This window comes from Typopeltis vanoorti, chromosome 3, assembly GCF_054136105.1.
Source record: "Typopeltis vanoorti isolate ZY-2024b chromosome 3, IOZ_Tvanoo_1.0, whole genome shotgun sequence".
In the NCBI taxonomy this organism is placed as follows: Eukaryota; Metazoa; Arthropoda; class Arachnida; order Uropygi; family Thelyphonidae; genus Typopeltis; species Typopeltis vanoorti.
Window position 1 is genome coordinate 97,449,359 of NC_143551.1, and position 26,434 is coordinate 97,475,792.

At 35.3% G+C, this 26,434-nt stretch overlaps 1 protein-coding gene across 1 annotated transcript in view; it reads left to right on the forward strand.

Annotated features, from left to right (window-relative positions):
* LOC150108407 (reelin-like) overlaps positions 1-26,434 on the forward strand; it is a 920,570-nt gene that overhangs the window by 716,868 nt on the left and 177,268 nt on the right. Inside the window, exons 47-48 of the mRNA XM_090390755.1 lie at positions 3,222-3,396; positions 16,418-16,611. Coding sequence (XP_090246881.1) covers positions 3,222-3,396; positions 16,418-16,611 — 369 coding nt within the window. The remainder of the gene's footprint in view (positions 1-3,221; positions 3,397-16,417; positions 16,612-26,434) is intronic.

The window sequence follows — 26,434 nt, forward strand, 5'->3', positions numbered from 1 at the left end:
CTATCAAAAGCCTTTGCAAAATCTAAGTATATTACTATGTATCCATCTCCTCTGTCCATGGAAACAATCACCTTATTGTAATAAGTAAGTAGATTACTAAAAATGACCTGCCTTTAGTAAATCCATGCTGTGCATGAAACATAATATTGTTGTCAACCCAATTCTGAATCCTAGTTCTCACAAGCTTCTCCAACAACTTAACTACAACATAGGCCTATAGTTTGATGCTTGAGTTCTATCACCTCCTTTATGAAGTGGCACAATCTTGCCCTCCTTCCACTCCTTAGGAACTTGACCCACTGCAAGACTCGTATTAAAAAAAATATGTCAAGGCCAGTGTCAACTCCCTGGCACATTCCTTCAGAATATGTGGTGATATATTATCAAGTTCACAGCCTTATTTACATCTAGTTTGCTCAACCCCCAATACACCTCTTGCTCACATACAGTCAGTCTCTCTTCCCCATCATCAACTGCTCTCAATCTCTCCATGAAGTCACATTCACAAGATTGAAAGACCTTTATGAACTGCTCATTAAGTATCTCCAGCACACCTTCTGCAACAGCTGTCTTTATACCATTTTTTAGCTATCAATGTTTTTCCTCCTATCCTTCCCTAATCATTCTTTCTTTTGCTGGCTACATATTGAAAGAACTCCTTAGGATTCTTTTTCACTTCATTAGCTAACTGCTGTTCATACCTCTCTTTAGCTACCATCACCGACCAAGTCACTCGACTTGCCTGGTCTTTGTAGTCCTTGTGGAATTGGTTATTTCCACTTCTTTATGATGTCCCCATAATGCCCTTTTTCTGTGTATCGCATGCTTAATCTCTTTATTCATCCATTTTACACCTACCTTATTTAATCTTTTCACTCTTAGAATACATTTAGACATTGTATCTACTAGATAGTTTTTGAAAATCCCCCAAGCTGCATTGATCTCTTTTACAGCTAACTCCTCATTCCATGCTACACCTGCAAGTTGTCTTCTGAGCTCTTCATAATCACCCCCTCCATGCAGTTCCACATATACACTTTTCTTATAGAGGTCCTCACACTGCTGGCAACCACCCAGGTAATCACCTCATGGTCACTCTCACCAATTGGTTGGTGATTTGACATTTCATTTATAATTAAATCCTCTGATGAGATGACCAAATCCAAGACCCTCAATCCTCGTGTGCCCTCTGTTACATACTTTCTGAGGTAGTTATCCATCAAAAACTCAAGAAACTCATTTTCTTTACTTCCAGTTGCTATCTCATCATTTCAGTCTATATTGCTATAATTAAAATTGCCCATAATGATTACTCTTTTCTTATTTGCTTGGCTAATTTGATTATACATTTCATAGTCACTACCATCCACATTTCCTGGTCTATAACAACATCCAACCAAGTATTTCATTCCATTGACCTCTGTCTCACACCACACTGCCTCAAAACCACTGGCATTATTTCCCTCTTGCATCTCTACTTTGTATGGACATAACTCTTTCTCTATCATCATTAGCACTCCCCCTCCCTTTTTACCCCTTCTATCCTCACGAAACACATCATAGCCTTTCATCTCTATTCCTGTCAGGATGTTGTCCTCATCTAACCATGTCTCACTTAGTCCAACAGTTTTTTGGTGAACAGACTCAATTAGTGCAACCATTTCATCTTCCTTGTTTCTTACACTTCTAGCATTTGTATATAAACACAACAGCTCATTCCTGGATCTACAGCTAGTTCCACTGATAACACTCATTCAATGTGATCTCTCCATGCTTGACTAGGGGTCATTTCCCTTTCTGCTTATTCATTTTAGAACCCTCTTCAATTCCAACTGTTTCCTCTTGATCCCACATCCCATTCCTTTCCTGTCTATCCATGCTCTTACATCCTCTTGGGGCATCCACCTTTCTCATGCTGTGTATCCCTGTCCACCCTGAACCTCCACGTTTCCCTGTTCATCTTGCACACCCATTCTCTCATTTTCATACTCATGCCACAATAAGAGGTGGCATTCATAACCACCTCTTCAATCTCTCCTATCGTACTCTCTTGCTCTTCCACATCACTTCCCACTTGATCAGATTCATTCTCTATACTCACTTCTCTACCTTCCAGCAACAGTCTTTCCAAGTGACTCACACCATAACTACTCAAATGCAGTCCATCACTCCCATACAGTTTACTTCATCCTTCAAACTCATTCCACACATTAACAAATTGTATTCCCCTCTCCTCACACATTTCAGCTAACATACCATTCATAATCCTTGCTCTCCGCCTCATCTCACCACAGTCATACCTAGGCAACACACTTACTACCCTTCCTGTCACACTATCTCTTTTATCTGTCTAAGCAGCCTCCTGATATCCATTCTGTCAAGTCATTCGTACCTCACTCCCTCCTCATATCCAATGCCTCAATCACTCTATTCATTTTACCGCCTGGAAAACATACCTTGTGCATCCTCTCATCCAGCACACCTTTAATAATGGAGTCACCATACAACCCCACTCGCTTGTCTTTCGTTAACTCTTTTGTACCTACTTGATTTGTTTTAATCGTTTTCACCCAAATTTTCGTAATTTCACTCCGCATCCATTTCATCTCTTGCCTCATCCAACCCAATTCAACTTTCGAATCTTGCATCACATTCTTTCTATCATTCAATGTTTCTAATTTTCAAACTCTTGACTCCTGCTTCACACTTTCACTCTCATTCTTCATGAGTTTCTGTACTTTCGGTCCAACTTTTGCTTTCATTCATTCTTTCCATTTTTCTCACTTTCATTTCCTTCCACCACATTCCCCTCACTTTCGTTCTTTTTACCATCCATTAGGTTTTCAAATCACTCCTTTTCTTTTTCAATGCTTTCTTAACAATTTTTTGCCTTTCTTTCTTGCCATGCTTCTCTTTCGAATGAGCACTCATTCTTCCCTCGAAACACTTACCTAATAAAATGGCACATTTTCAAAAATGAGCCTGCTTATCGAAGAAAGGATAAAATATACAGATAAGTTAATGTCCTAGAATGATATGGTTCATGTTGTGCATTATATGGACATTAACTTATCTGTATATTCTTAATGCAAAAAAAAAATATTATTAATGCAAACAGTTACTGTATGACCTGCATAAAATATACCTTTCAGAAGAAGGAACACTACCACTACTTAGGAATATAAAGTTAATAAAAAAAAACTTGTCTTCTTTTTTATCAGATGTGATGATGGATGGCATGGTAACTTGTGTGAAAATCCAAAATCTCAGCTTTCCAGAGAAATAAGGGATACTTTTACTCATAAGCCATCTTCTTCTTGGCTGATGATCACTGGTGGGGTAATTTCTGACCTCTGTGGGCCTGTAGCTTCTGGATCATCATTGCATTTTTATGGGGTAAGTAAAAGTTTCTTAAATTATTAATTATAGATTAGCAACCACAATAATTTTTATAATTAAAATAAAAAAGCAAATTTGAAATAATTTAAATTTGCTTCTTTATGTCAAGCTCCTTATTTGTGTTAACAAGCACAGACCAACAAATTTATACAAAATACACCAGAGAGCTTACGAGAATTTAACCCTTGGCATTGGGGTTTGCCTTTGTTTGCACTACTTAAAAGAAATGAGCTCTGCTCAGGAACCATTATATTTGCCTTTTAGTATTGCTTTTAGGTTTTGCTGGCCTGACAGCTTTTGGTTCATATCAGAGACCAGACAGAAATCTTTAGAGGGAAAGAAAAAAAAACTTCTGTTTATTACCATAGCAATCCTAATGTCAGAATTTTGTTTTTCATAAGTGAACTCTTGGTCAGTATATAATGTAATTATTGAATTCATTCTTATTTCATCTTATTTTGAAATGAGACCAGGTTTCTGCATGGTTTCTGATGAGAACCAACAGTTCAAACAGCTGTTAGGCCAGTGAAACCTAAAATCACTAATGAAATATGATTATATGGGCTCCTGGACAGAGCTTGTGTCTTTTAAGTAGTGCAAGCCAAAGTGCCAAAGATTATATTCTCATAAGCTCTGGTCTACTTTTAAAACTTTCTAATTCCTGTAAGTTCAACTATGAAATAAGGATAGATTTATAATATAACCTATTTTTAATTAAATTTACAAATGATTTCACTTTATGATATATATATATATATATGCACATTGCAAAATTTATTTGCATACCTTAGTGTTTCATAAATCTTTGGCTCTAGACATTCCACTAAAGCTAGGTATGTAGGTCCAGGTTCCCCAATGTACATGTCACTGCCATGATAAATGAATGGACACAGATATTTTGTCACATCCTTTATCAAATAGTAGTGAGTTCCCGTATTGAAAATGGACATATCAGTCAGTCACAACTCAACAAGTGTTCTAACTCTTTGCATTGAAACTCTGTAAGGTTCACATCAGGAAGATTCTGCTGACCTGTCTGATTTTGTGCCCTTCATTTTTTTTTAAATCATGGTGCCTCAGTACTTTCAATAATACATGGTGCATCATTGTGTTGATGGTGGATCATTTCCATAGAAATGATGCAGCATAGAGCAACATAAAGATTCAACATAAAGTTATTATTATTATTATACCCTCCATGCAGTCAGCAGAACTCATTGTGGAGGATAGTTATACAGAATGATTTAACAATATACTGTTATGCTCATTTTTCTGGGAAGTAGAATAAGGAGTCTGAATCTAAACTAGGATAATATTAAGTATAGTCTCTGGGAAAAATCCCATGTTACTCCTCTTAAACAGTATTATTATAATTACGGCTATTATAGCCTGTTTTTGTTTAGGAGTGACCCTTATTAAAATACAATGACTATCAATACTCAAGAGGGGTATATATATTTAGGGCATTATTGGTGAGTATAGAAGGCAATTAAGGTAGAATAAAAGAGGCGGAAAAATTTGGTACATACCTTTTTTGATAAGTGGAAGACATCGTAGAATCAAAAAAAGGTATGTACCAAATTTTTCCACCTCTTTTATTCTACCTTAATTGCCTTCTATACTCACCAATAATGCCCTAAATAGATATACCCCTCTTGAGTATTGATAGTCATTGTATTTTAATAAGGGTCACTCCTAAACAAAAACAGGCTATAATAGCCGTAATTATAATAATAGGATAATATTCTCCACACTATAAATACACTGGCATTGCGCTTTAGGGCAGGATGATATATGCAATAAATAATATTTTTCCGACAGCAGCCACACCTAAACATGTTCTTCTGATTTGAAACACATATTATGATTTGTCACTCTATACAACTTTCAAGCTGTGATAATTCCATCATAATGTTTGCCATGTTTACAGCAGCCCTTCTATGGAAACTATTACTATGAAATACATTATATAATATTCTGACAATTAACCTTACAACTATATTTTTGTTTAATATTTTTTTAAATATTTAAATTTATTACTTACACACACACACACACACACACACACACACAAAGAGGCCATAAGGGCTATAGCACATAAATGCTGCGTCTGGAGTCAAAAGCAAAGTAATCTGTTGATATTCTTCTTAAAAAGCTGGAGGTTGTGTTCCTCCTTGAGGAACACTTCACAGGAAAGGCTGTTCCACAGAATTGAGGTAGATGGAATAAAAGATGACTGGGAATAGGTTTGATGAATCAGAAATTTAACAGTAAAAGGATGTTGGCCCATGTTCTTGTAAGTTTAGCAGAAATGGAGAGTGGGGGGGGGGGAGTATAATCATTGCTATTTGAGCTGAACAGCATCCATAGAAATATCTGTAGAAGAGACACAATTCAGAAACTGAACTGACCTGTCTGTGAGATAGTGACTTAAGAGAGTTAGTGAGAGAGAGAGAGAGAGAGGTTATCATTTAACTGAATCACTCTCTTCTATACAGCATCAAGAATATTTAGAGAGATATTAGGTGCACCACCCAAATTCAAAGTCTTCCGATTGGGCAGCAGATTCAAGATTTGTATACAAGTACTTGGATAAAAAAGAAGTAAAAAAAAGTATAGCAAGTTTTTTGGAGCTCGAGATGTTATAGAATTGGTGAGATTATGCCAGGAAAAGCTCAGAGCAAGAGTCAGTCTTACTCTGAGCTTTATCTCCAAAGAATGTTTTATGAGGAACACAGACAAAATCTATATTTTGGAAGAATTGAAGGTGACTGGGTTGTTGTCATCCCCAATGAAGAAGAGTGTGGAGATCAGTGTTTAGGGCACTTATCATAAACAATCTTGAAGCTCTTGAGATGTTTGAGCACTTCAAGATTTATCATAAGAGTAGAATGAATAGAAAGTATCATCACCAAAACTGTGAATAGGGTTTAAGATCAGTAAGAGAATATGATATACGTATATGAGGAAGAGAGTTGGTGAAATAACAGAGCTATAATGAACGCCTGCATTAACATGAAAATCAGAAGAGAGAGAGAATGAGAACACCTACACCACTGCATGAACTTCCTGAGGGAAAACTGGCAAATCAATTATGAAGGGAAGAAAGCAGAACATAAGATTGCAATTTGCTAAAAAGCTCTTAATGCCAGCCAGACCATATTAAATGTCTTGGAAATGCCAAGTGCAACGGTATAGGTTTTCCCAAACCTTTCCATGGCAGAAGATCTGCTGTGGATCTTGCTTGGGGAAATCCATGGTGGTCACTAATTGGTTGAAAGTTCTCCGGGTATCAAAGAAGTTAACTATTCATCATCTCCGTTATTTTAGACAACACTATATGTAAGACCAACAGGTTAATTGACTTGCTTTCATGATGTAGAGTGGATGTCAGCTGAGTATAATATAGTGTATAAATCATAAAGAATAGGTGTAAGTTCAGGAGTACATCTCTTGAGCACAACTGGTAAGAATTCATTGAGACTAAGAGCCTTTTAGAGATCTAGATTGCTCAAGATTTTCTGATGTGTTTCTAGCAGAAGGCTACAGGAGGTATGATGCACTGTTCCAGGTAAAGAAGGAGATGATTTGGCTTTGTCATCTGTGTGGGAATTTGATGAGAAGAATGATACCAGGAGGTTAGTCTTATCTTTAGCTGATTTTGCAATGTTACCATATGGGTGAGAAAGAGGTGGAAGAGCAGACAGACAAAAGTTATGCCCACGTTATGACAGAATGAATCATGGAAGATATAGTTTGGACTGTTAAGATGGACTGTAGCTGTTTTAGAAGTGATTTGGGACTCGGTCAAAAACAGGAGATCAGGTTTCGATGTCTGCAGGTGATGTTGCATCTCAATAGGCTTCTTGTTTATGCCATGAATGTTGGTGAAGTGAATGTGGAAGATTTTTATTTTCTTTATAAGATTTTTGGAGTTTTTAAATTCTGGGGGAACTTTTTGAGGGAGATTTTTTATTTAATTTGGATGCAGTGACACTGTATTTATTTAGTTTGCCTTTCATTCCACTATTACAAAGATGGAGGAAAAAAGTGCCCATGAAGAGAGCATCCATGCCATAGTCTGATATCAACAGTCATACCCTTATTCAGCCTCTTTCCAGGCACAATCTATTAACATAGATGGTAGTGAGATTATGTGTCAGATGATCACGAAGCTTCCTAAATGTGTTACGATATGGGTTTGGTCCTGTATACTGTCTAACATCAAGTCTATGGAACTGCTTTAATGCTGTACTCTCAAAGATTGAGGAGGCTCTCTGGATCTCTACAATATTTTTTTGAGTGGCCTTGAGGGGTATCATTCACACTGCATGTTTAAAGGTTGGTGTAGGGGATGAGGTGGACAGAAACCAAAATTCTGCTCTGGTAAACAAACATGGCAACTGCTACTTCAGGCTTCCAATATTATAGAGTTGCAGTGTTTCACCTAGCATTTGAACATTATCCACTCTAATAGGTTAAGTTGGCATTTTCTCTAACTAGGAAGATACATCCTTTTATAGTAAGAATATTTGTTGCTGATGCCAAAGCCCCTTTGGTGGAAACAGGTCGTACCTTGAGAAAGTGAGATTGACTAGATTATATTGTGCATCATCTGCCCATAGCAGCCTGAGTGGTTCAGATGTCCTGAACTTCTGGTTGAGAGAAGTCACTGATTCATTACTGAGGGAATGTTTTATCTCTGAACATAGGTTGATCCAATCTTTACACATCTATAAGGACATGATCAAATTAATATTTATTCTAATTTAAAAAAAATGAGAATATTTAGAACTTCAGTAATTATAATGAATAATTGCACTGATACCCTATCTTTTAAAAGTCTTTTGTATATTAAAGATAGACTGAAAAGACAGCTAGGATAATAAATATCTAATGAACAAACAGGTTTGAGATTTGAAATAAGAATACAATATCAAATATAAGGTATTTATTGATTATTACAAATTACAAAGATGGTGTAAAATAAGCTACTTAATTGAAAAATGCAAATCTATATGGTGTTATTTTTATACCTTTGCTTCATTTATTATACAGAGGCTTTCTTGCTGTTTAAGATGGGATACAGTGGAATGTCCAATCTCTATTAATACTGGAAAATGTTAATAGAGACTGGACATTCCAAAACACATTACTCAAATACTCAGAATCTATATCTCATTAACTCAATAGCAACGAAGAAACTGAAAATGAATTTTCAGGATAGTTCCAAATAGAAAGGAATTTCATTGAGGTTCTGCTTCCATATCTTTTTTTAAAAAGATATGAAAAAATGTCATTAAGATTAAAGGTATGAATCTAAACAATTTGAGTGTATGAGTCATTCCATGTGAAATCATCAATATAGGGTAGGGTATAAAATGAGAAAAGGTAAAATCCACTGGGAACACCTAAAGCAGTTGGCCACCACTTGAAAAAAAGTTTGACTGAAAATGTAAATAAGAAATCAGAAAAAGCACACACAACACACACACACACACACACACACACACACACACACACACACACACACACACACACACACACACACACACACCTTGGTCATTAAATTGACAGTAAAAATAAAAAATTGGAAAATTTGAAAATAAGTTATGATTAGTTTTAAAATCCTCCAAACTGAAAATTCTGTGAATACACCAAATAAAAATGGCTGCCATTGATAATTATAATTAATAGGATCTCAGGGAGGGTTAAAAAAAACTATTCTATCTAAAAGATAGGGTGATAACTCACTTTCTTCAAAATCAGCAGTTTATACAGCTTTCAACCTCCCCCCCCCCTCCCAAATGATTTTCCTTAGTATGATCCATATGTAAATGATGAGTGCTCACAGTTGGTAATGGAGAATTAAAATCTTTATTTGAAAGCGATGAAAAAGAATGAGATCTAGGATAAACAATAAATAAAAATAAAACCAGATGTTTGAAAATTAAACACAGATAGAACCTCAGAAAGAATTAAGACTGAATGAAGTGGGCTGTGTTGCACAAGATAGGAGGATAACAAAATGAAATCCAAGAAAGAATCTTGCTAGGAAGAACAGTAATGTTGGAACTACAGAAAATCTAGAAGGATAAAAATTCAATACCCTTATATTTTCTTTTGCCTTGTACAGATTAGAATCTGGACTCTCAAGAATGCTTAGAATTCCCTGGAGAAAAAATAATTAATGAAAGCATTATTAGTCATCTAAAAATAAGACTTAATGCCATTTTAATCAAAGAATTCTGAAATAAAAAAGTTATAAAATTGACATGGAGACTGTGATTAAAAAGATATTAAATACAAATAAATAGGTAAGAATAATGACAAAGATTGCACACCCACAACTATGAAGATATCAAAGAATGAGAGGGGGTAGAATTATATATGTCAAGTAATTCAAATGAATAATTTCCATAGAACACACTCCTGATAAGAAGCTTATTCCATAATTTTTGTTCTTATCTACATTATTGATTCCATGACTGACATATAGTGCCTGCTTCTTTAATGCTGCACGGCATCATCAGTTGACAGTTGGATTATTGGCATTATTGAATGTCATCATGATTGGCACAGTTTAATGCCATTGACACATTCATAGCAAAATAATATTCAGAATTATGATTTTTGTTCATTTGATGTTTTATGTGGTTCACCATTACCATTACTTTTACTGTGTTTACAGTGCTTTCAACAGAATGGAGATAGAAGTGATATTTTTAAACCAGTTATTTATAAATTCTTGATTACTCTTCATCAGTATAAAATCATATTACTGTTTTTCTGGTAAATATAATAATGTTCTATCTCATGTCATCTTTTCTTTAATGAGTTAGGCTCAGTAGTCTATTTATTAAAGAACACGTAAGCCCACAGTAATAACTTTTAATTAATAAATAAGGTACAGATATTTCTTACTAAAACTAATAGTACATCTTCAGTGTTACAAACAGATAGGAATGGAATACAAGTAACGAACATTCGGTGGATCACCTATTAAAATACATTATTGTCGCGAGCTAGGAAATTAAAGAAATTAATAAATAATTAATATTTAAGATAAATTGGTTTTTTTAATGATTATATAAAATAAAAGTCTCCCAGATCTTCGAGAGAGAGAGAGAGAGAGACAATCATTTCGATTTAAATTCGGTCGGTGTAAAATAGCTTCACAACTTTCTTTAAAGAGGCGTTCATATTTGAACCTGCATCTATGAAGGAGAATAGCCTTATCCCATTGGATATTATGGGTAGTGTTAATACTGTCTTGAGCTAGACCAGACTGCTGAGGTTTGTTGTAATCAATATAATATTGATGTTCTTTAATTCTTTTTTTCCACAGAATGGCCAGTTTGTCCAAAATAAGAAACATCGCATTCATGGTATTTGGTAAACTCCAGCCAAAGATAGAGATGACAGTTTATCTTTCGTAGAAGGCAATAAGGAAGAAATTTTGTTGATAAGAATATACGTGAGAATCAATTGGTACTTTTTTAAAATTCTACCTATAGGTTCTGAGATTCCTGGAATGTAGGGGATTGGAACTCTGCGGACTGTTGAAGAAACCTTAGGTTAGGTATTGGAACATAAGATTCAATTATCTGTTGGATTTGATTAGGGTGGTAATTATTAAATTCCATTAACTTCTTAATGATAGAAAGTTCTTGTTGTAAGATTTCTGGAGAACAGCAAACTTTATGTGCTCTATTAATTAGAGATTTAAGAATGCCAAATTTTTGAGATGTGTGGTGAGCAGATTTTTTATGAATATATCTGCCAGTAAATGTGGGCTTTCGAAAGACACTTGCAGATAATGTACCAGAAGAAGTTCGAGTAAGCAGGATGTCCAAAAATGGTAAAGTACCAGAATTTTCCTTTACCATGGTAAATTGGATATGAGGGTGAAGGCTATTTATCTGTTGTAGAAGAAAGGTGGAAAGCTCATCTTCAGTATGTGACCAAATGGCAAAAACATCATCGACATAACGATACCAAAGAGATGGTTGAGGGTGAATGGATGAAAACACAGTCTCTTCGAATTGTTTCAAAAAATAGTTAGCCAAAGGTGGAGACAAAGGGCTACCCATGGCAGTACCCTCAACTTGTTTGTAGAACTTGTTTTTCCAATTAAAATAACCTGAATGGATAACAAATTCGAAAATTTTTGCAATATCTGGAGGGTAATCTTCATATAATAATTTGACTGTGTCAGCTAATAGAATATTGGTAAACAGAGATACAATGTCGAAACTGACTAGCAACTCAGACTCTTTGATTTTTTCAAGGAAATCTGTTGAATTTTTTACGTAGGATCTGGAATATCCAGTGTAATAAGCTACTAGGTGCATCTTCAGTGTGCACATTTTCAAAGAGATGTATCAAAGAAGCACCAGGGAACTTCATGACGTTCAAGAGTTGTTTTTTGGGTTTTTTTTCGTGTGAAACCACTGGCCTGCTTATTGGAGTCCTGAAGTGACTGGAAAGAGTTCCATGTTTGGTCTCTAGAATAGGGCATCTGTATTATGTAAAAAATATATTTAAAAATCATAAAAAAATGGTGCTAATGTACTATAGGGTCACATAAAAAATACAGTTCAAACCTTTTTTTTCTCACACCATAGCTACTCGGCCAACCAGGCATGGTTGGCCGAAGCATATCCGCTCTCCAGCCAAAAGGCTGCGGGTTCGAATCCTGCCGTGCGCATGGATGTTTTGTGTGAAAATATAAGTGATGGTCGGTGGTAGATGCCGTTGGTGTATTTGCGGTCAATTAGTGATTGAATGGTGGAGACGGAGTTGTAGAGCAGGTGTCCTCCCTCGATGAGTCCTTGGACTCCCTGGAGGTGTCAAATAATAATAATAAAAACAAAAGAGAATGGAGCTCCTTTTGGTTTTGAGCTGCTATTCTCCCCTTGCATCTCTACTGTGTATGGAAATAATTCTTTTTCTATCATCAATAGCACTCCACACCCTTTTACTCTTTCTGTCTTCATGAAAAACATCATACCCTTCCATCTCTATTCCTATATGGATGTCATCTTCATCCAACCATGTCTCACTTATTCGAACAATTTTTGGGTGAAAGAACTGAATCAATGCAACCATTTAATTTCCCTTGTTTCTGATACTTCTAGTATTTGTGTACAAACATAACATCTCATTCCTGAATTGCTAACTAGTTTCACTGATAAATTAAAGATGCAAAGAAATTATATTCTTCGTTTCATCCTTTTTCCAAATGTAAGCAAACAAAATTTGTGCACAAAGTCACTTCACGACTGAGCTTCTTGTATATACAGGCTAATGACTTCACATTAGTTACCTTAGTATCCCATAATACAACACACACGTATAATGGGATACTAAGGCATTTGATTATGGGAAGGGCCACTACCCAGACCAGTTTCAACCTTTATTGTGTCTCATCTCTGGAGACGGACTAGAAGTGATACGAAAGTTGAAATAATGCAGAAGTCATTTCTATATGCAAGTAGTCAAAAGGTGTCATACCTTATTATTAAAATACTCTGGATTAGAGATCTAGATTAATTTATAGTATAACCAAGTGAAAAAACTTTCAGCATCTATCTCTAATCCAGAATATTTTAGTAATAAAGTGTGACTCCTTTTGACTACGTTTTTATTATTATTATTATTATTATTATATCACACCTCCAGAGAGTCCAAAGACTCATCGAGGGAGGGCATCAACTCTACAACTCTTCGTCTCAATACTCCACCAACCTTCATCATCCTACACCAATGCCATCTACCACCGACTACCACCACTAGTGCTTTCAAAGACAATCACAAACATCCATGCCCACAGCAGGATTCAAACCCATGCCCTTTTGGCTGGAGCGCGGATACGCTAACCACTTGGCCAGCCAGGCCAGTACTTGTATATAAAAATATCATTTCTGCATTACTTCAACCTTGGTATCACTTCTGGGTCTGGCTCCCACTGATGAAACCTAAATAAAGGTTGAAACCGGTCTAGGTAGTGACTCTTCCCATAATACATAGCATTATACATATCAGTAAGGATATCTGCATTGCATTGTGGGATACTAAGGCAATTGATGGTCATTAGCCTCTATAATACATGTTGTTCAGTCTTAAAGTGACTTCATATATGCAAACTTTGTTTGCTTACACTTGGAAAAAGGATGAAACCAAGAATATAATTTCTCGACATCTTTAATTTATAGTATAACCAAATGAAAAATCTTTCAACAAGTTTCACTGATACCACTTACTAGATGTGACTTCTCCATACCTTCCTCGAGCTATTAGCATGCTGCTCTACTAATCATTATCTGTTATATTATTATTATTATTATCCCAAGACCTCATGGAGTCAAAGACTCATACACACACACACACAGCTCATCATGCACTGTCTTGAACACATTCAAACTCCTTGCAGACACCACACTCTCAGGCAAGGCATTCCAACCAACTCTGCACGAAAAAAACCTGCCTCTCACTCTCCTACTCACACCTTCTTTATACAGTTTCCAGGGTTGACCTCTGGTCCTCCCCCCCCCTCTCCCACAATTTTCTGTAGAACTTCTCTGGCATTGATCCTATAACGACCCCTTACCAACTTGTAAGTCTATCATATCTCCCCCTCTTCCTCCTGTCCACCAGACTCTGCAAATTACATCGTCTCAATCTTTCCTCATACTCGACATGTCAGAGGTCAGAAACTACCTTAGTCAGTCGCCTTTGGACCCTTTCCAATATCTCTTCATCCTTCTAAAAACTAGGTGACCAAATCTGGGCACAGTAGTCCATGTGTGGCTTAATCAGTACCTTATACAATGGAACAAGAATCTCCTACTTCTACAAGTCAGTGTCCTCCGCATCATTCCCAGAAGCCTTTGTGTTGTCTTCACAATTTTGGCTAAATTGTCCCCTAAATTTCAGATCCTTATCCACTATCACCCCTAGATCTCTTATTTCTTCCACCTCCAACAATATATTCTCACCAAGCATAAATTCTGCATTCCATCTTTGTTTTCCAAATTTTAAAACCTTACATTTTGCAACATTGAACTCACATCCCCATTTCAGTGCCCAATCACTCAATTTATTCAAGTCTTCTTGTAAGACCACAACATCTTCACTACTCTTCATGGTTCATCCCAACTTTGCATCATCTGCAAACAACTGAATATCTCCATCCAAATCTTCACCTATATCGTTAATATACAAGTTAAACAGTAATGGCCCTAAAACAGACCGCTGAGGCACTCCACTAGTGACTTTCCTTTTCCTGGATATCGCTCCCCATACACAACTTGTTGATACCTATCAGATAGCCAGTCTCCAACCCAATGCACTCATCTAATATCCATACCCATCTGCTCTAGTTTGACTATCAATTTATCATGAGATACTCTATCAAAAGCCTTTGCAAAATCTAAGTATATTACTGTGTATCCTTCTCCTCTGTCCAAGGAAGCAGTCACTTTATTGTAATAAATAAATAAATAACAAATCTTACCCTCCTTCCACTCCTTAGGAACTTGACCGAGTGCAAGACTTGTATTAAAAAAATATGTCAAGACATGTGTCAACTCCCTGGTACATTCCTTCAGAATACGTGGTATAGTATATATTATTAATACATGACATATTATCAAGTCCCACAGCCTTATTAACATCTAGTTTACTCAACTCCCCATACACCTCTTGCTCACTTATAGTCAGTCTCTCTTCCCCATCATCAACTGCTCTCAATCTCTCCATGAAGTCACATTCACAAGATTGAAAGACCTTTATGAACTTTTCATTAAGTATCTCCACCACCACACATTCTGCAACAGCTGTCTTTATACCATTTTCTCCTATCAATGTCATCCTTCCATAATCATTCTTTCTTTTGCTGGCTACATATCGAAAGAACTCCTTAGGATTCTTTTTGGCTTCATTAGCTAACTGCTGTTCACACCTCTCTTTAGCTACCCTCATCAACCAAGTCACCCTCCTTGCCTGGTCTTTGTAGACCTCATGGAATTGGTTATTTCCACTTCTCTTATGCTGCCTCCATAATGCCTTTGTTTTTCTCTGCATCGCATGCTTAATCTCTTTATTCATCCATCTCACACCTACCTTATTTAAACTTCTCACCCTTGGAATACATTTAGACATTGCATCTACTAGATAATTTTTGAAAATCTCCCAAGCTGCATTGATCTCTTTTCCAGCTAACTCCTCATTCCATGTTACACCTGTAAGCTGTCTCCTGAGCTCTTCATAATCACCCCCCCCCTTGTAGTTCCATATATATCCTTTTCTCACAGAGGTCCTCACACTGCTGGCAACCACCCAGATAATCACCTCATAGTCACTCTCACCAATTGGTGGATGATTTGACACCTCATTTATAATTACATTCTCTGATGAGATGACCAAATCCAAGACCCTCAATCCTCGTGTGCCCTCTGTTACATACTTTCTGAGGTAGTTATCCCTCAAAAACTCATTTTCTTTACTTCCAGTTGCTATCTCATCATTCCAGTCTATATTGCCATAATGATCACCCTTTTCTTATTTCCTTGGATAATTTGATTATACATTTCATTATCACCACCATTCACATTACCTGTTCTATAACAACATCCAACCAAGTATTTCATTCCATTCACCTCTATCTCACACCATGCTTCCTCAAAACCACTGGCACTGTTTCCCTTTTGCATCTCTACTTTGTATGGACATAACTCTTTCTCTATCATCAATAATACTCAATAGCAATATTATGAATGTGTAATCACAAAAAATTGATAAGATAAATAGCACTGTAATTTGTGAATTAACACTTACCTAGACATCATTTTCTCTTCTTTTAACTTCAGCAATGAAATATTAGAATTATATTTTAAAATTACATTTAGAATTATTACGAATACGATTATTCAAGTTTTGTTGTTAATAGAATTATGTTTCTTAATAATAATTTTTTTCTCAGAAAACATTTAATATATTAATAAACTTCTTTCAGTCATGTACCAGACAGCTGATCACTAAGGACCTTGACCTTCGCAATGCAACTGTAGTTCACTTTCACTTTAAATATGGCTGTATATCACCACCTATTTCTCCAAATCATGCTGTTTTCATCCAGGCCTCTTTGAATGGTGGTATTATTTGGAACACCATTAAGGAACTTCCATTTAATCATTTCCAGAATACTGGGTAAATATTACCACAGTCATTATAATATCAAAAATTAATGTTTTTAATGCATTACATAAAAATTACTTTATCTATGATTAATCAATATTGTACTCTGTATGATGGTTACTTTTTTGTGGGTTCTAGATCTACCATGGACTTGTACAGTTTCAGTTGGATGCATTATAAAACTGAATTATGTGACTGATCAGATTACCATTCCAAAAAATAGCCAGTAGATCAAAGTTAACAATACTGAACCGTCTAGTTGGCCAAGTGGTTAACATCTCTGCTCTCCAACTAATAAGCTTGGATTGAAATTTCACTGCAATATGGATGGTTGTGAATGCCCTGAAGTGATAGGTTATTTAATCACCTATTTGAGACTACTCTGATTACTGTACACCCAATGGGGTCTTAAAATGTTGTATGCAGTCTCTAAAACTGGACTCGCAGGATTAGCTAATCTTCATCCTCTCACAGTACTAACATACCACAAATTTATAACTGCTCATGGGTAGGATTAACATATTTTTATATATGTATATGTACAGCCTGTATAGTTCAGTGGAAGTGGCGCTTGCATCCTCTGCACTTGGTTGCTCAAAGTTTGACTTAAGTTCAAGTCTAGTCACTGACTGAAGGAACTTTTTCTAAGCCTTTCTTCAACCGACTCCCGATCTCTGGCACCGGCAAGCGGGTTTTTCAATCCGTAAACTCAAAAAAATCGACCGTAGTACCCACATTATTTCAGACATTGACATATCTTGTTACAGTTAGGTACCAAGAGATGGCAGCACTTGTTTGCCAGCCTCTTCATCAGTGGCTGCTATAATTAGTGGTAGACATGGGCGAGCTATCTCTGATTGGCTACCAGTGGAGATTGAACTGCCCACTCAGTCTCCAAAAGCTAGATAGGGTATAAACAGGGCCAGCAGAAGCGTGCATGTGGGTGCTGCCACTAAGGCACGGTTCATAAGTTCATTTTTAAGAAACAAAATTTTTACCATAAAAACAAAAAAATTCTTAGAATTATCAATATTAAAATAAATAAGGCCGGATACACCAAATAAAAATTTTTAAAAAATTGTATATTGCTGCCTCTTTGATCAGCCGGCTGTTTACAATTTTGCAGCGAGAGCAGGCTAAACTTGCCTGCAGAATGGTGTGTCTACTGCAGTCTATCTAAAGTGAAACGGTGAACGGTTTTTATGCGCAGAAACGAATTTTCATACAAAACATTTGTTCCTAGTTAACCAGTCATATGGTACGCATCTCAGTAGGCTACTGACAGCAGCACAGTGCGCACTATTATTTCATCTCTGTCATGTTGTGTAATAATTTCTTGTGGGTATAAAACAGAAATGGAATCAAAAATTTAAAAAAAAGTTATCCGGTGCACAAAATCATAAGTGTTATGCTGCAAAAGAAGCAGTTATTAAGAAACAAACTGGGGCTCTTAATAAATTTGTTAAAATATTAAAATATTCTGATGCAGATTATAACCAACTCGATACATCAGAAATCAGAGTTGAAGAACCGTGCATATCATCCAGTTTGCATGAAAGTACTATTGCAACTATTCAACAAGATAACAAGATGCATGATTTAAGTGAAAAACAGGAGAAGATTTAGTTGTAGTTGACGACGAAACTAACACATTGTTAGTCTCTGTAAATTTAGAAGATCCAGGTGAATGGGGAAATATTGATGAAAAATTACGAGTTGTTTTAATTGAAATTGGGCCTGTTCAAAAGAAAAATATAATATATTCCAGAAATACATATGGTTGTAAATTTGGCGACATGTATTATAATAGAAAAATGGAAAACAGGGAGCTCGTGCCAAGAACATGGCTCATTAATTCCGAAACTTTAAATTGTTGCAAACGTTTTGCACCTATTGAATCAAGTAGTCTTGTAGAAGGTTATAATGATTGGAGAAATGTAAGTACAACTTTGCATAGACATGAGACTAGTTTAACTCACATGAAAAATTTCTTAAAATGGAAAGAACTTGATAAAAATTTAATAATCAAAACTACTTTTGATTGCCAGACTCAAAGCATGTATGAAATGGAAAAGAAACATTGGACGAGTGTTTTAGAACCCTGGACTGAAATGATAAAATTCCTTGGTAGCCAAAATTTAGCTTTTAGCGGATCATCTGATAAATTATATGAAAGGAATAACGGCAATTTTTTAAAATTAATCGAACTGTTTGGGAAGTTTGATCCCGTTATGGAAAATCATGTTGAAAGGGCCCTACAACGAAACAATAGAGTACACTATTTGACTAAAGACAGTCAAAATAAAATATTGGAAACTTTAAGTAGCACAATCAGGGATACAATTTTATTATCAATTCGAAAATCTAAATATTATTCCATAATTTTAGACTGCATATCTGATGCAAGTAATACAGAACAAATGACCATTATTATTCGCTTTATTTCCTGTAACAATGGAATTGTCAAGATCAGGAAAAACGTTTTAGGTTTTGTAGATATATCAGATTCCACAGGACGTGGTTTATGTGCAACAATAATGGAACAACTAGAAAAATGGAACATTCCCATTGAAGACATGCGAGGTCAAGGGTATGACAATGAGGCAAATATAAAAGGGGAAAAAAAATGGGCTCCAAAATTTCCTTTTGAACAAAAATTCTCGAGCGTTTTACATGCCATGTGCTACTCATACTCTAAATTTAATCATTAATGATGCAGCCAAAGTGAATGCAGATACAACTAGTTTCTTTGCAATTATTCAAGAAATATACAATTTCTTTTCATTCTCTTACAAACATTGGGCAATCCTTTTAAAGTTCATAAAAATTTTAACATTGAAACAGCCATCAAAAATGTGATGGGAAAGTAAAATTAATGCAATCCGCCCCTACGATATCAGTTAGGAGAAATTTATGATACACTTTTTGAAATTTTAAATAATGAAAATTTGAATAAAGAAACTCAGCATGAAGCACAAACATTATGTGCTAAAATAAAGGACTACAAATTTATTTGCTCTCTTATAACTTGGCATGATTTACTTAACAGAATAAACCTGTGAGTAAAATGCTTCAAGACAAAAATGTTAACATTACACTTGCTTTACAATCTATCAAAAACTTAAAAATATTCTTACAATAGTATCGATCAGACACAAATTTTAAAGAAATTCTAAAAACGCGCAAAAGAACTGAGTGAAGAATTGGATGGAGAACAAGAATTTAAAACTGGTATGGAAGTTCGACGACAAAAGAAGACATGACAATTTGACTACGATCATCATGACGAAATGCCACAATCGCTAGAAGATAAATTTAGAGTGAACGTGTTTTATACACTTCTAAACGTTGCAATGTGTTTGTTAATAGAATGTTTTGAACAACTAAAAACATATTATGATAATTTCAATTTCTTGTATAGATTACTACAAATTAATAACGAAGATTTACAAAAAAATTGCGACGATTTAGAGATTCTCTTGAAGGACAGTGACAATAAAGACGTAAATGCAGTAGAACTACATGTCAAGTTATGTGCTTTCTGGGATATTTTTCAGAAGGATAATTTAAATATTCAAAACCCTTTTGATATTCTTAATTTTATTCTGTCCAATAATTAACTTTCCCTAACTTTTCAATTGCTTTAAGAATACTATTAACCTTACCTGTTAGTGTAGTGAGTGGTGAACGTTGCTTTTCCAAGTTGAAATTGATTAAAACCTACTTAAGAACAAGTATCTCAGAAAAAAGGCTTGTTAGTTTGGCGTTAATAGCTATTGAAAAATGATATATGTGCGGAATTAGACGTTAGACCATTATTTCTAATTTTATGAATATGAAATCAAAAACCCTAAAATTTTATTTTAAAAATTTCAAGTATATTTATGTAATTTAATTTATTTTCTGTTATTCTGTAAAGATGTTATTTTTTGAATACTTATATTAAATGTTCTAATTATTTCTGAATTCTTTTCTTATTTTCTCATCTATCTTGAGTTTCTTTTAATTTTCCTAAAAGATAGTTCCAGTTATAAAAATTATTAAAAAAAACTTTTACAATTACTAAGAATTTACTAACTTGTAAAATGAAAGAATTTTTAAACTTTAGTTTAAATAAATTTTAACTTTAATTAAAATTCATTTTAATTTTGTTAGGGATTCGGTTTGGTGAGAAGGCTATAATTCCTGTATCATTATATTCAGTGATTAAAGTGAAGTGGCTTTGTCAAAATTTGCTTTAACTTTTAAGAATTTTTTGAATATTTGGGTTTTTAACGATTATCTTATCCTGCCCAGTCAACACCACCGGTTCGTTACATTTAACGAACTAACGTGTGGCTGTTCTGTCAAAATTTATTTAAGAAATTTCAAATAATTTAAATTTTTATTATCGTAAAAGAACCACACACGCCCGGATCATTACAGGGGTGCTTAGATAGAAATTGCATGTGGGTGCCAGGGATCCTAACGCCGGTTCTGGGTATAAAGGCCTTGTCTACTCCCTATAAGGGAATAAAAGCCATTAGTTAGCTGATTTATTATTTTATTTCTTTTATTTTATGTACATATTTAACTCTCATTATGGTAATACCATTTGTAACAAGCTTTATTTTAAGGAAACTTACAAATAAGCAATTTATTTTAACACACTTCTATACAAGCATGTTTTAATAATAATAAATCATATCAAATTACAAATATTTTGATTTACAAATAACAGACCATCATCAGTGGCCTGCCAACCAGGCCAGCTTAGTTTGGTCGAGTGGTTAGCATACCTGCTCTCCAACCCACAGGCTGCATTGATTTGAATCCCATCATGGGCATGGATGTTTGTGATTATCTTTTAGGTGAGAGATGAATTTCATCGCCCGGTGTGAGACCACCACTCCATTTATTGGAGACCTAAAGTGGCTTCAAAAAGTCAGTGTTTGGTCCTTAGAGAGATTTCTTGGATTGTGTAAAAAGAAAATTTTTTTAAATAGAAAACAATATATAACATTGATAAAGAATAGGAAGAAATCTTACTTATATTAAATATTACTTAAGTAAGATGGTATCAAAATATCTATATTTTGATACCATCTGATATAATTAAAACTTGTGTATACATGTGTTAAATCAACAAAATACCAAAAAATGTTCTGGCCCAAGTCCCATAGGCATAATGCTGTGCTGAAGGAAATTCACTATAAAAAAACTGTCAGTATAAAAAATCATAGTGCTGCATTCCCTGAGTAGTCTATAGTAAAAATCAACTGTGTGTGTATGTGTGTGAGAGAGAGAGAGAGAGAGAGACCTAGTTCGACAATTATGCAGTGTATGGTATTGTTCATTTTTACATTGTGGTTAACTGTGGCTGGTCAACTTTGATTCATTTTAAATTAATCAAAGTTGACCATTTTTGCTGTCAGTATTTTGCTGACCTACAGTACATTTCTGTACCACAAATGTACTGTAGGTCAGCAAAAATAACTTTTTGTGGGTGGGAACGACATAAAAAAAATAATAATAATAATTTTAGATTTATAGTGAGAGCTGCACAAAGAGATTTAAGGAACATCAGTACTCTGTCTGGTATGAGTTATTCCATAAAAGACCACAAAATCCTTTGTTCAGGGACACATCTAAACCACAAATATCATTTCAAATTTGAACAGTTATTTAAAGAGAGTTCCAAGGCTCTTTAAACTACTCAAACTGAATGGGAATGATTATACTTCATTACCAAAAGTTTGAGCAAGTCTTATTCTCAACAGCTGTATGTCTGGTATGAAATATTCCTTAGTATTATCCTATTATCAGTTCCTCATGTTCAACTCATACTATGAATATAAAATCCAAAGTTCTTTGTCATTATTCACTAATAATGGTAATTTATTTTCAGACCAAAATATCTATATTTTGATACCATCTAATATAATTAAAACTTGTGTATACATGTGTTAAATCAACAAAATAATACCAAAAATGTTCTGGCCCAAGTCCCATAGGCATAATGCTGTGCTGAAGGAAATTGAATATAAAAAACTGTCAGTATAAAAAATCGTAGTGCTGCATTCCCTGAGTAGTCTATAATAAAAATCAACTGTGTGTGTGTGTGTGTGTGTGTGTGTGTGTGTGTGTGTGTGTGTGTGTGTGTGTGTGTGTGTGTGTGTGTGTGTGTGTTGAAAGTTTATTTTTCACTTGGTTTAGAGTATAATAAATTTAGTTTAATCCTTTATCCAAGTGTGAGCAAACAAAGTTTGCGCCTGAAAGTATCTTCAGGACTGGAGTAAGGTGGTACAACACCAGGGAACTCCTTGCAAAGGTGGAGCAAGCTACCAACACTCCTATCTCAGTATCTCCCATAATGCAAAACACATCTCCTTGCGGATATGTCTACTGTTATGCATTAAGGGAAGGGCCACAACCCAGACTAGTTTCGACCTTTATTGAGGTCTCTTCAGTGGTTGGTAGCTTGCTCCACCTTTGCAAGGAGTGCCCTGGTGTTGTACCACCTTACCCCAGTCCTGAAGATACTTTCAGGCGCAAACTTTGTTTGCTCACACTTGGATAAAGGATTAAACTAAATTTATTATACTCTAACCAAGTGAAAAATAAACTTTCAACATCTTTCTCTAAATCCAGAGTAATTTATAAAAAAAAGGGTGGCACACCATTTGGCAACTCCTATAGGTAGAGATGATCTGCTAATGCTTCTGCCTGGTATCTCCACTTGGGCCTGGCTCCCACTGAAGAGACCTCAATAAAGGTCGAAACTAGTCTGGGTTGTGGCCCTTCCCTTAATGCATAACACTAGGCATATCTGCAAGGAGATGTGTTTTGCATTATGGGAGATACTGAGATAGGAGTGTTGGTTCTTGCTCCACCTTTGCAAGGAGTGCCCTGGTGTTGTACCACCTTACCCCAGTCCTGAAGATACTTTCAGACGCAAACTTTGTTTGCTCACACTTGGATGAAGGATTAAACTAAATTTATTATGTGTGTGTGTGTCTGTGAGAGAGAGAGAGAGAGACATAGTTCAGCAATTATGCAGTGTATGGTATTGTTCATTTTTACATTGTGGTTAACTGTGGCTGGTCAACTTTGATTCATTTTAAATTAATCAAAGTTGACCAGCTTTTAGAGATAAACTATAGACTGAAATACACAAATATTGTTGAATCTAAAAATGAAAGAGTTTGAAAACTCAGAGAGTTTGAAATTGCAGAGTCAAGGAAACTAGATCACCAAGTTCAGCTATGGGTTATGTGTTGGGTGAAGGGATGAAAAAATATTCTTTGGTTCAGACCTTTTGAGTATGTCTGGGGAGAGAAAAGAGAAAGTTCTACAACAAGGCCAAATAGATTGCATATCTAATTATAAGAATAGGCTAGGTGGTATTTTGTTATGTCTATACACAAATGCCAGGAACATCAGAAACAAAAGGGTTGAGTTTGTTTCTTTATTGAATACAATGTGGCCTAAGATTGTTCGCATTAGTGAAACCTGGCTATCAGAATCAGATATGGTAACCAGTATCGAGTGTAAATAGTATAATGACTATTTTTAGGAATGACAGAAGAGATAGAAGAGGAGTACTACTAATGATATCAGATGACTTAAATCCAGTTAAGGTAGAAATACAAGAAAACAATGATAGTAATAATGTCCCATGTAGCGGTGAGTTTGAGGCTATCTGGTGTGAAGCAGAGCCTAACAAAATGAAATGTATGGTGAGATATTGCTACAGACCTGGTGGCTCAGTTTCAGGGGACGAAGAAATGCATTGCCAATTTAACCTTATGGGTACTAAATGAATGATCATTATGGGTGACTTTAATTATCCAAACATTGATTGGGTAGAAGAGAAATCTCGTGATAAGAATGAAGATGCATTTGTTGAATTGTTGCGAGATAACTTTCTCAAGCAGCATGTGAAAGAAGGAACTTTAGCTCAAAGAGTGTTGGATTTGTTCATAGCATCACGGGGGGGTAATATGACTATATTACCACCAGTTAGTGAAAGTGATCATGCTGTGCTTTCTTGGGAAGTATCTAGTTATATTGATGTTCCCATTAGAACAGGTTACATTCTGAACTACAAAGATGGGAATCGTGATCAACTTAGGAGAATATTATCTTTGGGTCCCATGGCATCAGTTACTGAATGGGAAAAAATGTCAGCAGTGCATGGGAATCTTTGAAAAAGTGCTTAAATGAGGCAGTATCTGAATATATCCTTAGTGTTTGATGAATAAATAGGTGGAAATGAAATGGATGTTCTCTTATTAAACAAGAGATCCACAAGAAGATGATGTGAAAAGAATATCATGAGAATAAGAGTGAGAAGAGTTATCAAATATATAAAGCTCAGGCCAGAAAAGTAACAATTGTTGTGCAGAAAGCTAAATCAGAGTATGAAAAGAAATTGGCTATGCAAGATAAAAGCAATCCAAAGGAACTTTATCGTTATGCCACAAGCAAAAGAAAAAATGAATGTGGAAGAATAACTTTATTGAATACAGATGGTAGTGTCAGAAGCTAATGAACTTGTACAATTAATGAGTGCTCACTTTGCTAAGATATATCAACCAGATTTATGTAACATGGTGTATAACAATACTGAAATATTGGATGAAGAGTTAGAGGTGCATGAAAATGAGGTTGAAGAGCTGTTGCATAACCTGGATAAGAATTTGTTAATAGGGACAGATGGAATATCAGCATATTTGCTGAAGGACTGTTCAGCCAAATTGGCTAGGCCTTTTTTTTTATAACTTGAGTCTCAACTCGGGAATGATATCACAAGATTATTATTATTATTATTATTACGGGTATCTCCATGGAGTCAGTAGACTTATCGTGGGAGACCAAACTAGCAAAACAATATCTGTCACATCTCTTCTTGAATTCATTTACAGACAAAGCTCACAACTAAGTCAGGCAATAAATTCCACTCATTTTGAATATAAATGTGTATAAATATATTGTGTATATAAATAAATTTTGTATATAAATGATATAGGAAATGGCTTAAAGCCCTTTCCTATATCATTTATATACAAATTAAACAACAATGGCCCAAGCACAGAGCCCTGAGGCACACCTGGTCACCTGCCTCATCCTGGACTTGGCTCCTCCATACACCACCTTCTGGTATCTCTCCCTGAGCCAGTCTCCTATCCATATCACTAATTTAGTGTCCATTCCCATCTGCTCCAATTTGCATAACAGTGTTCCATGGAGAATCCTGTCAAAAGCCTTAGCAAAATCCAGAAGTACCACTGTGTAGCCATTTCCTTTGTCCAACTACGATGTCATTCTATTATGAAAAGTTAATAGATTCTAAGGCAGGATCTACCTTTAACAAAACCATGTTGGCCTCTATAGAGTATCATATCCTGATCCACCCCATTCTTGAATTTTGCCTTTAACCAACTTTTCCAATACTTTTACCACTACTCCTGAGATGTGATTGGTCTGTAATTAACTACTGCAGTTTTAGAGCCACCCTTATGCAAAGAAACCACTTTGCCTAACTTACACTCCCTAGGGACCATACCAGAGTTCAAACTTAAGTTAAATATCCAAGTAAGAGGGGTTGACAATTCCTTTGTACATTCACACAATATCCGAGCTGATATTCCATCTAAACCTACAGCAGCTTTTGCATTTAAATTTCGCAATATATTAAATACCTCTGATTTCTTAGCTTCAATTCTCACATTAGTTGTTGCTACAGGTACAGAGATATCCTCACTTGGGTGATAGACTTTTAAAAAGTGATCACTCAGTAACTCGACTATTACATCTGATTTTGTCACCTCAGTACCATCAGCACCCACTAAAG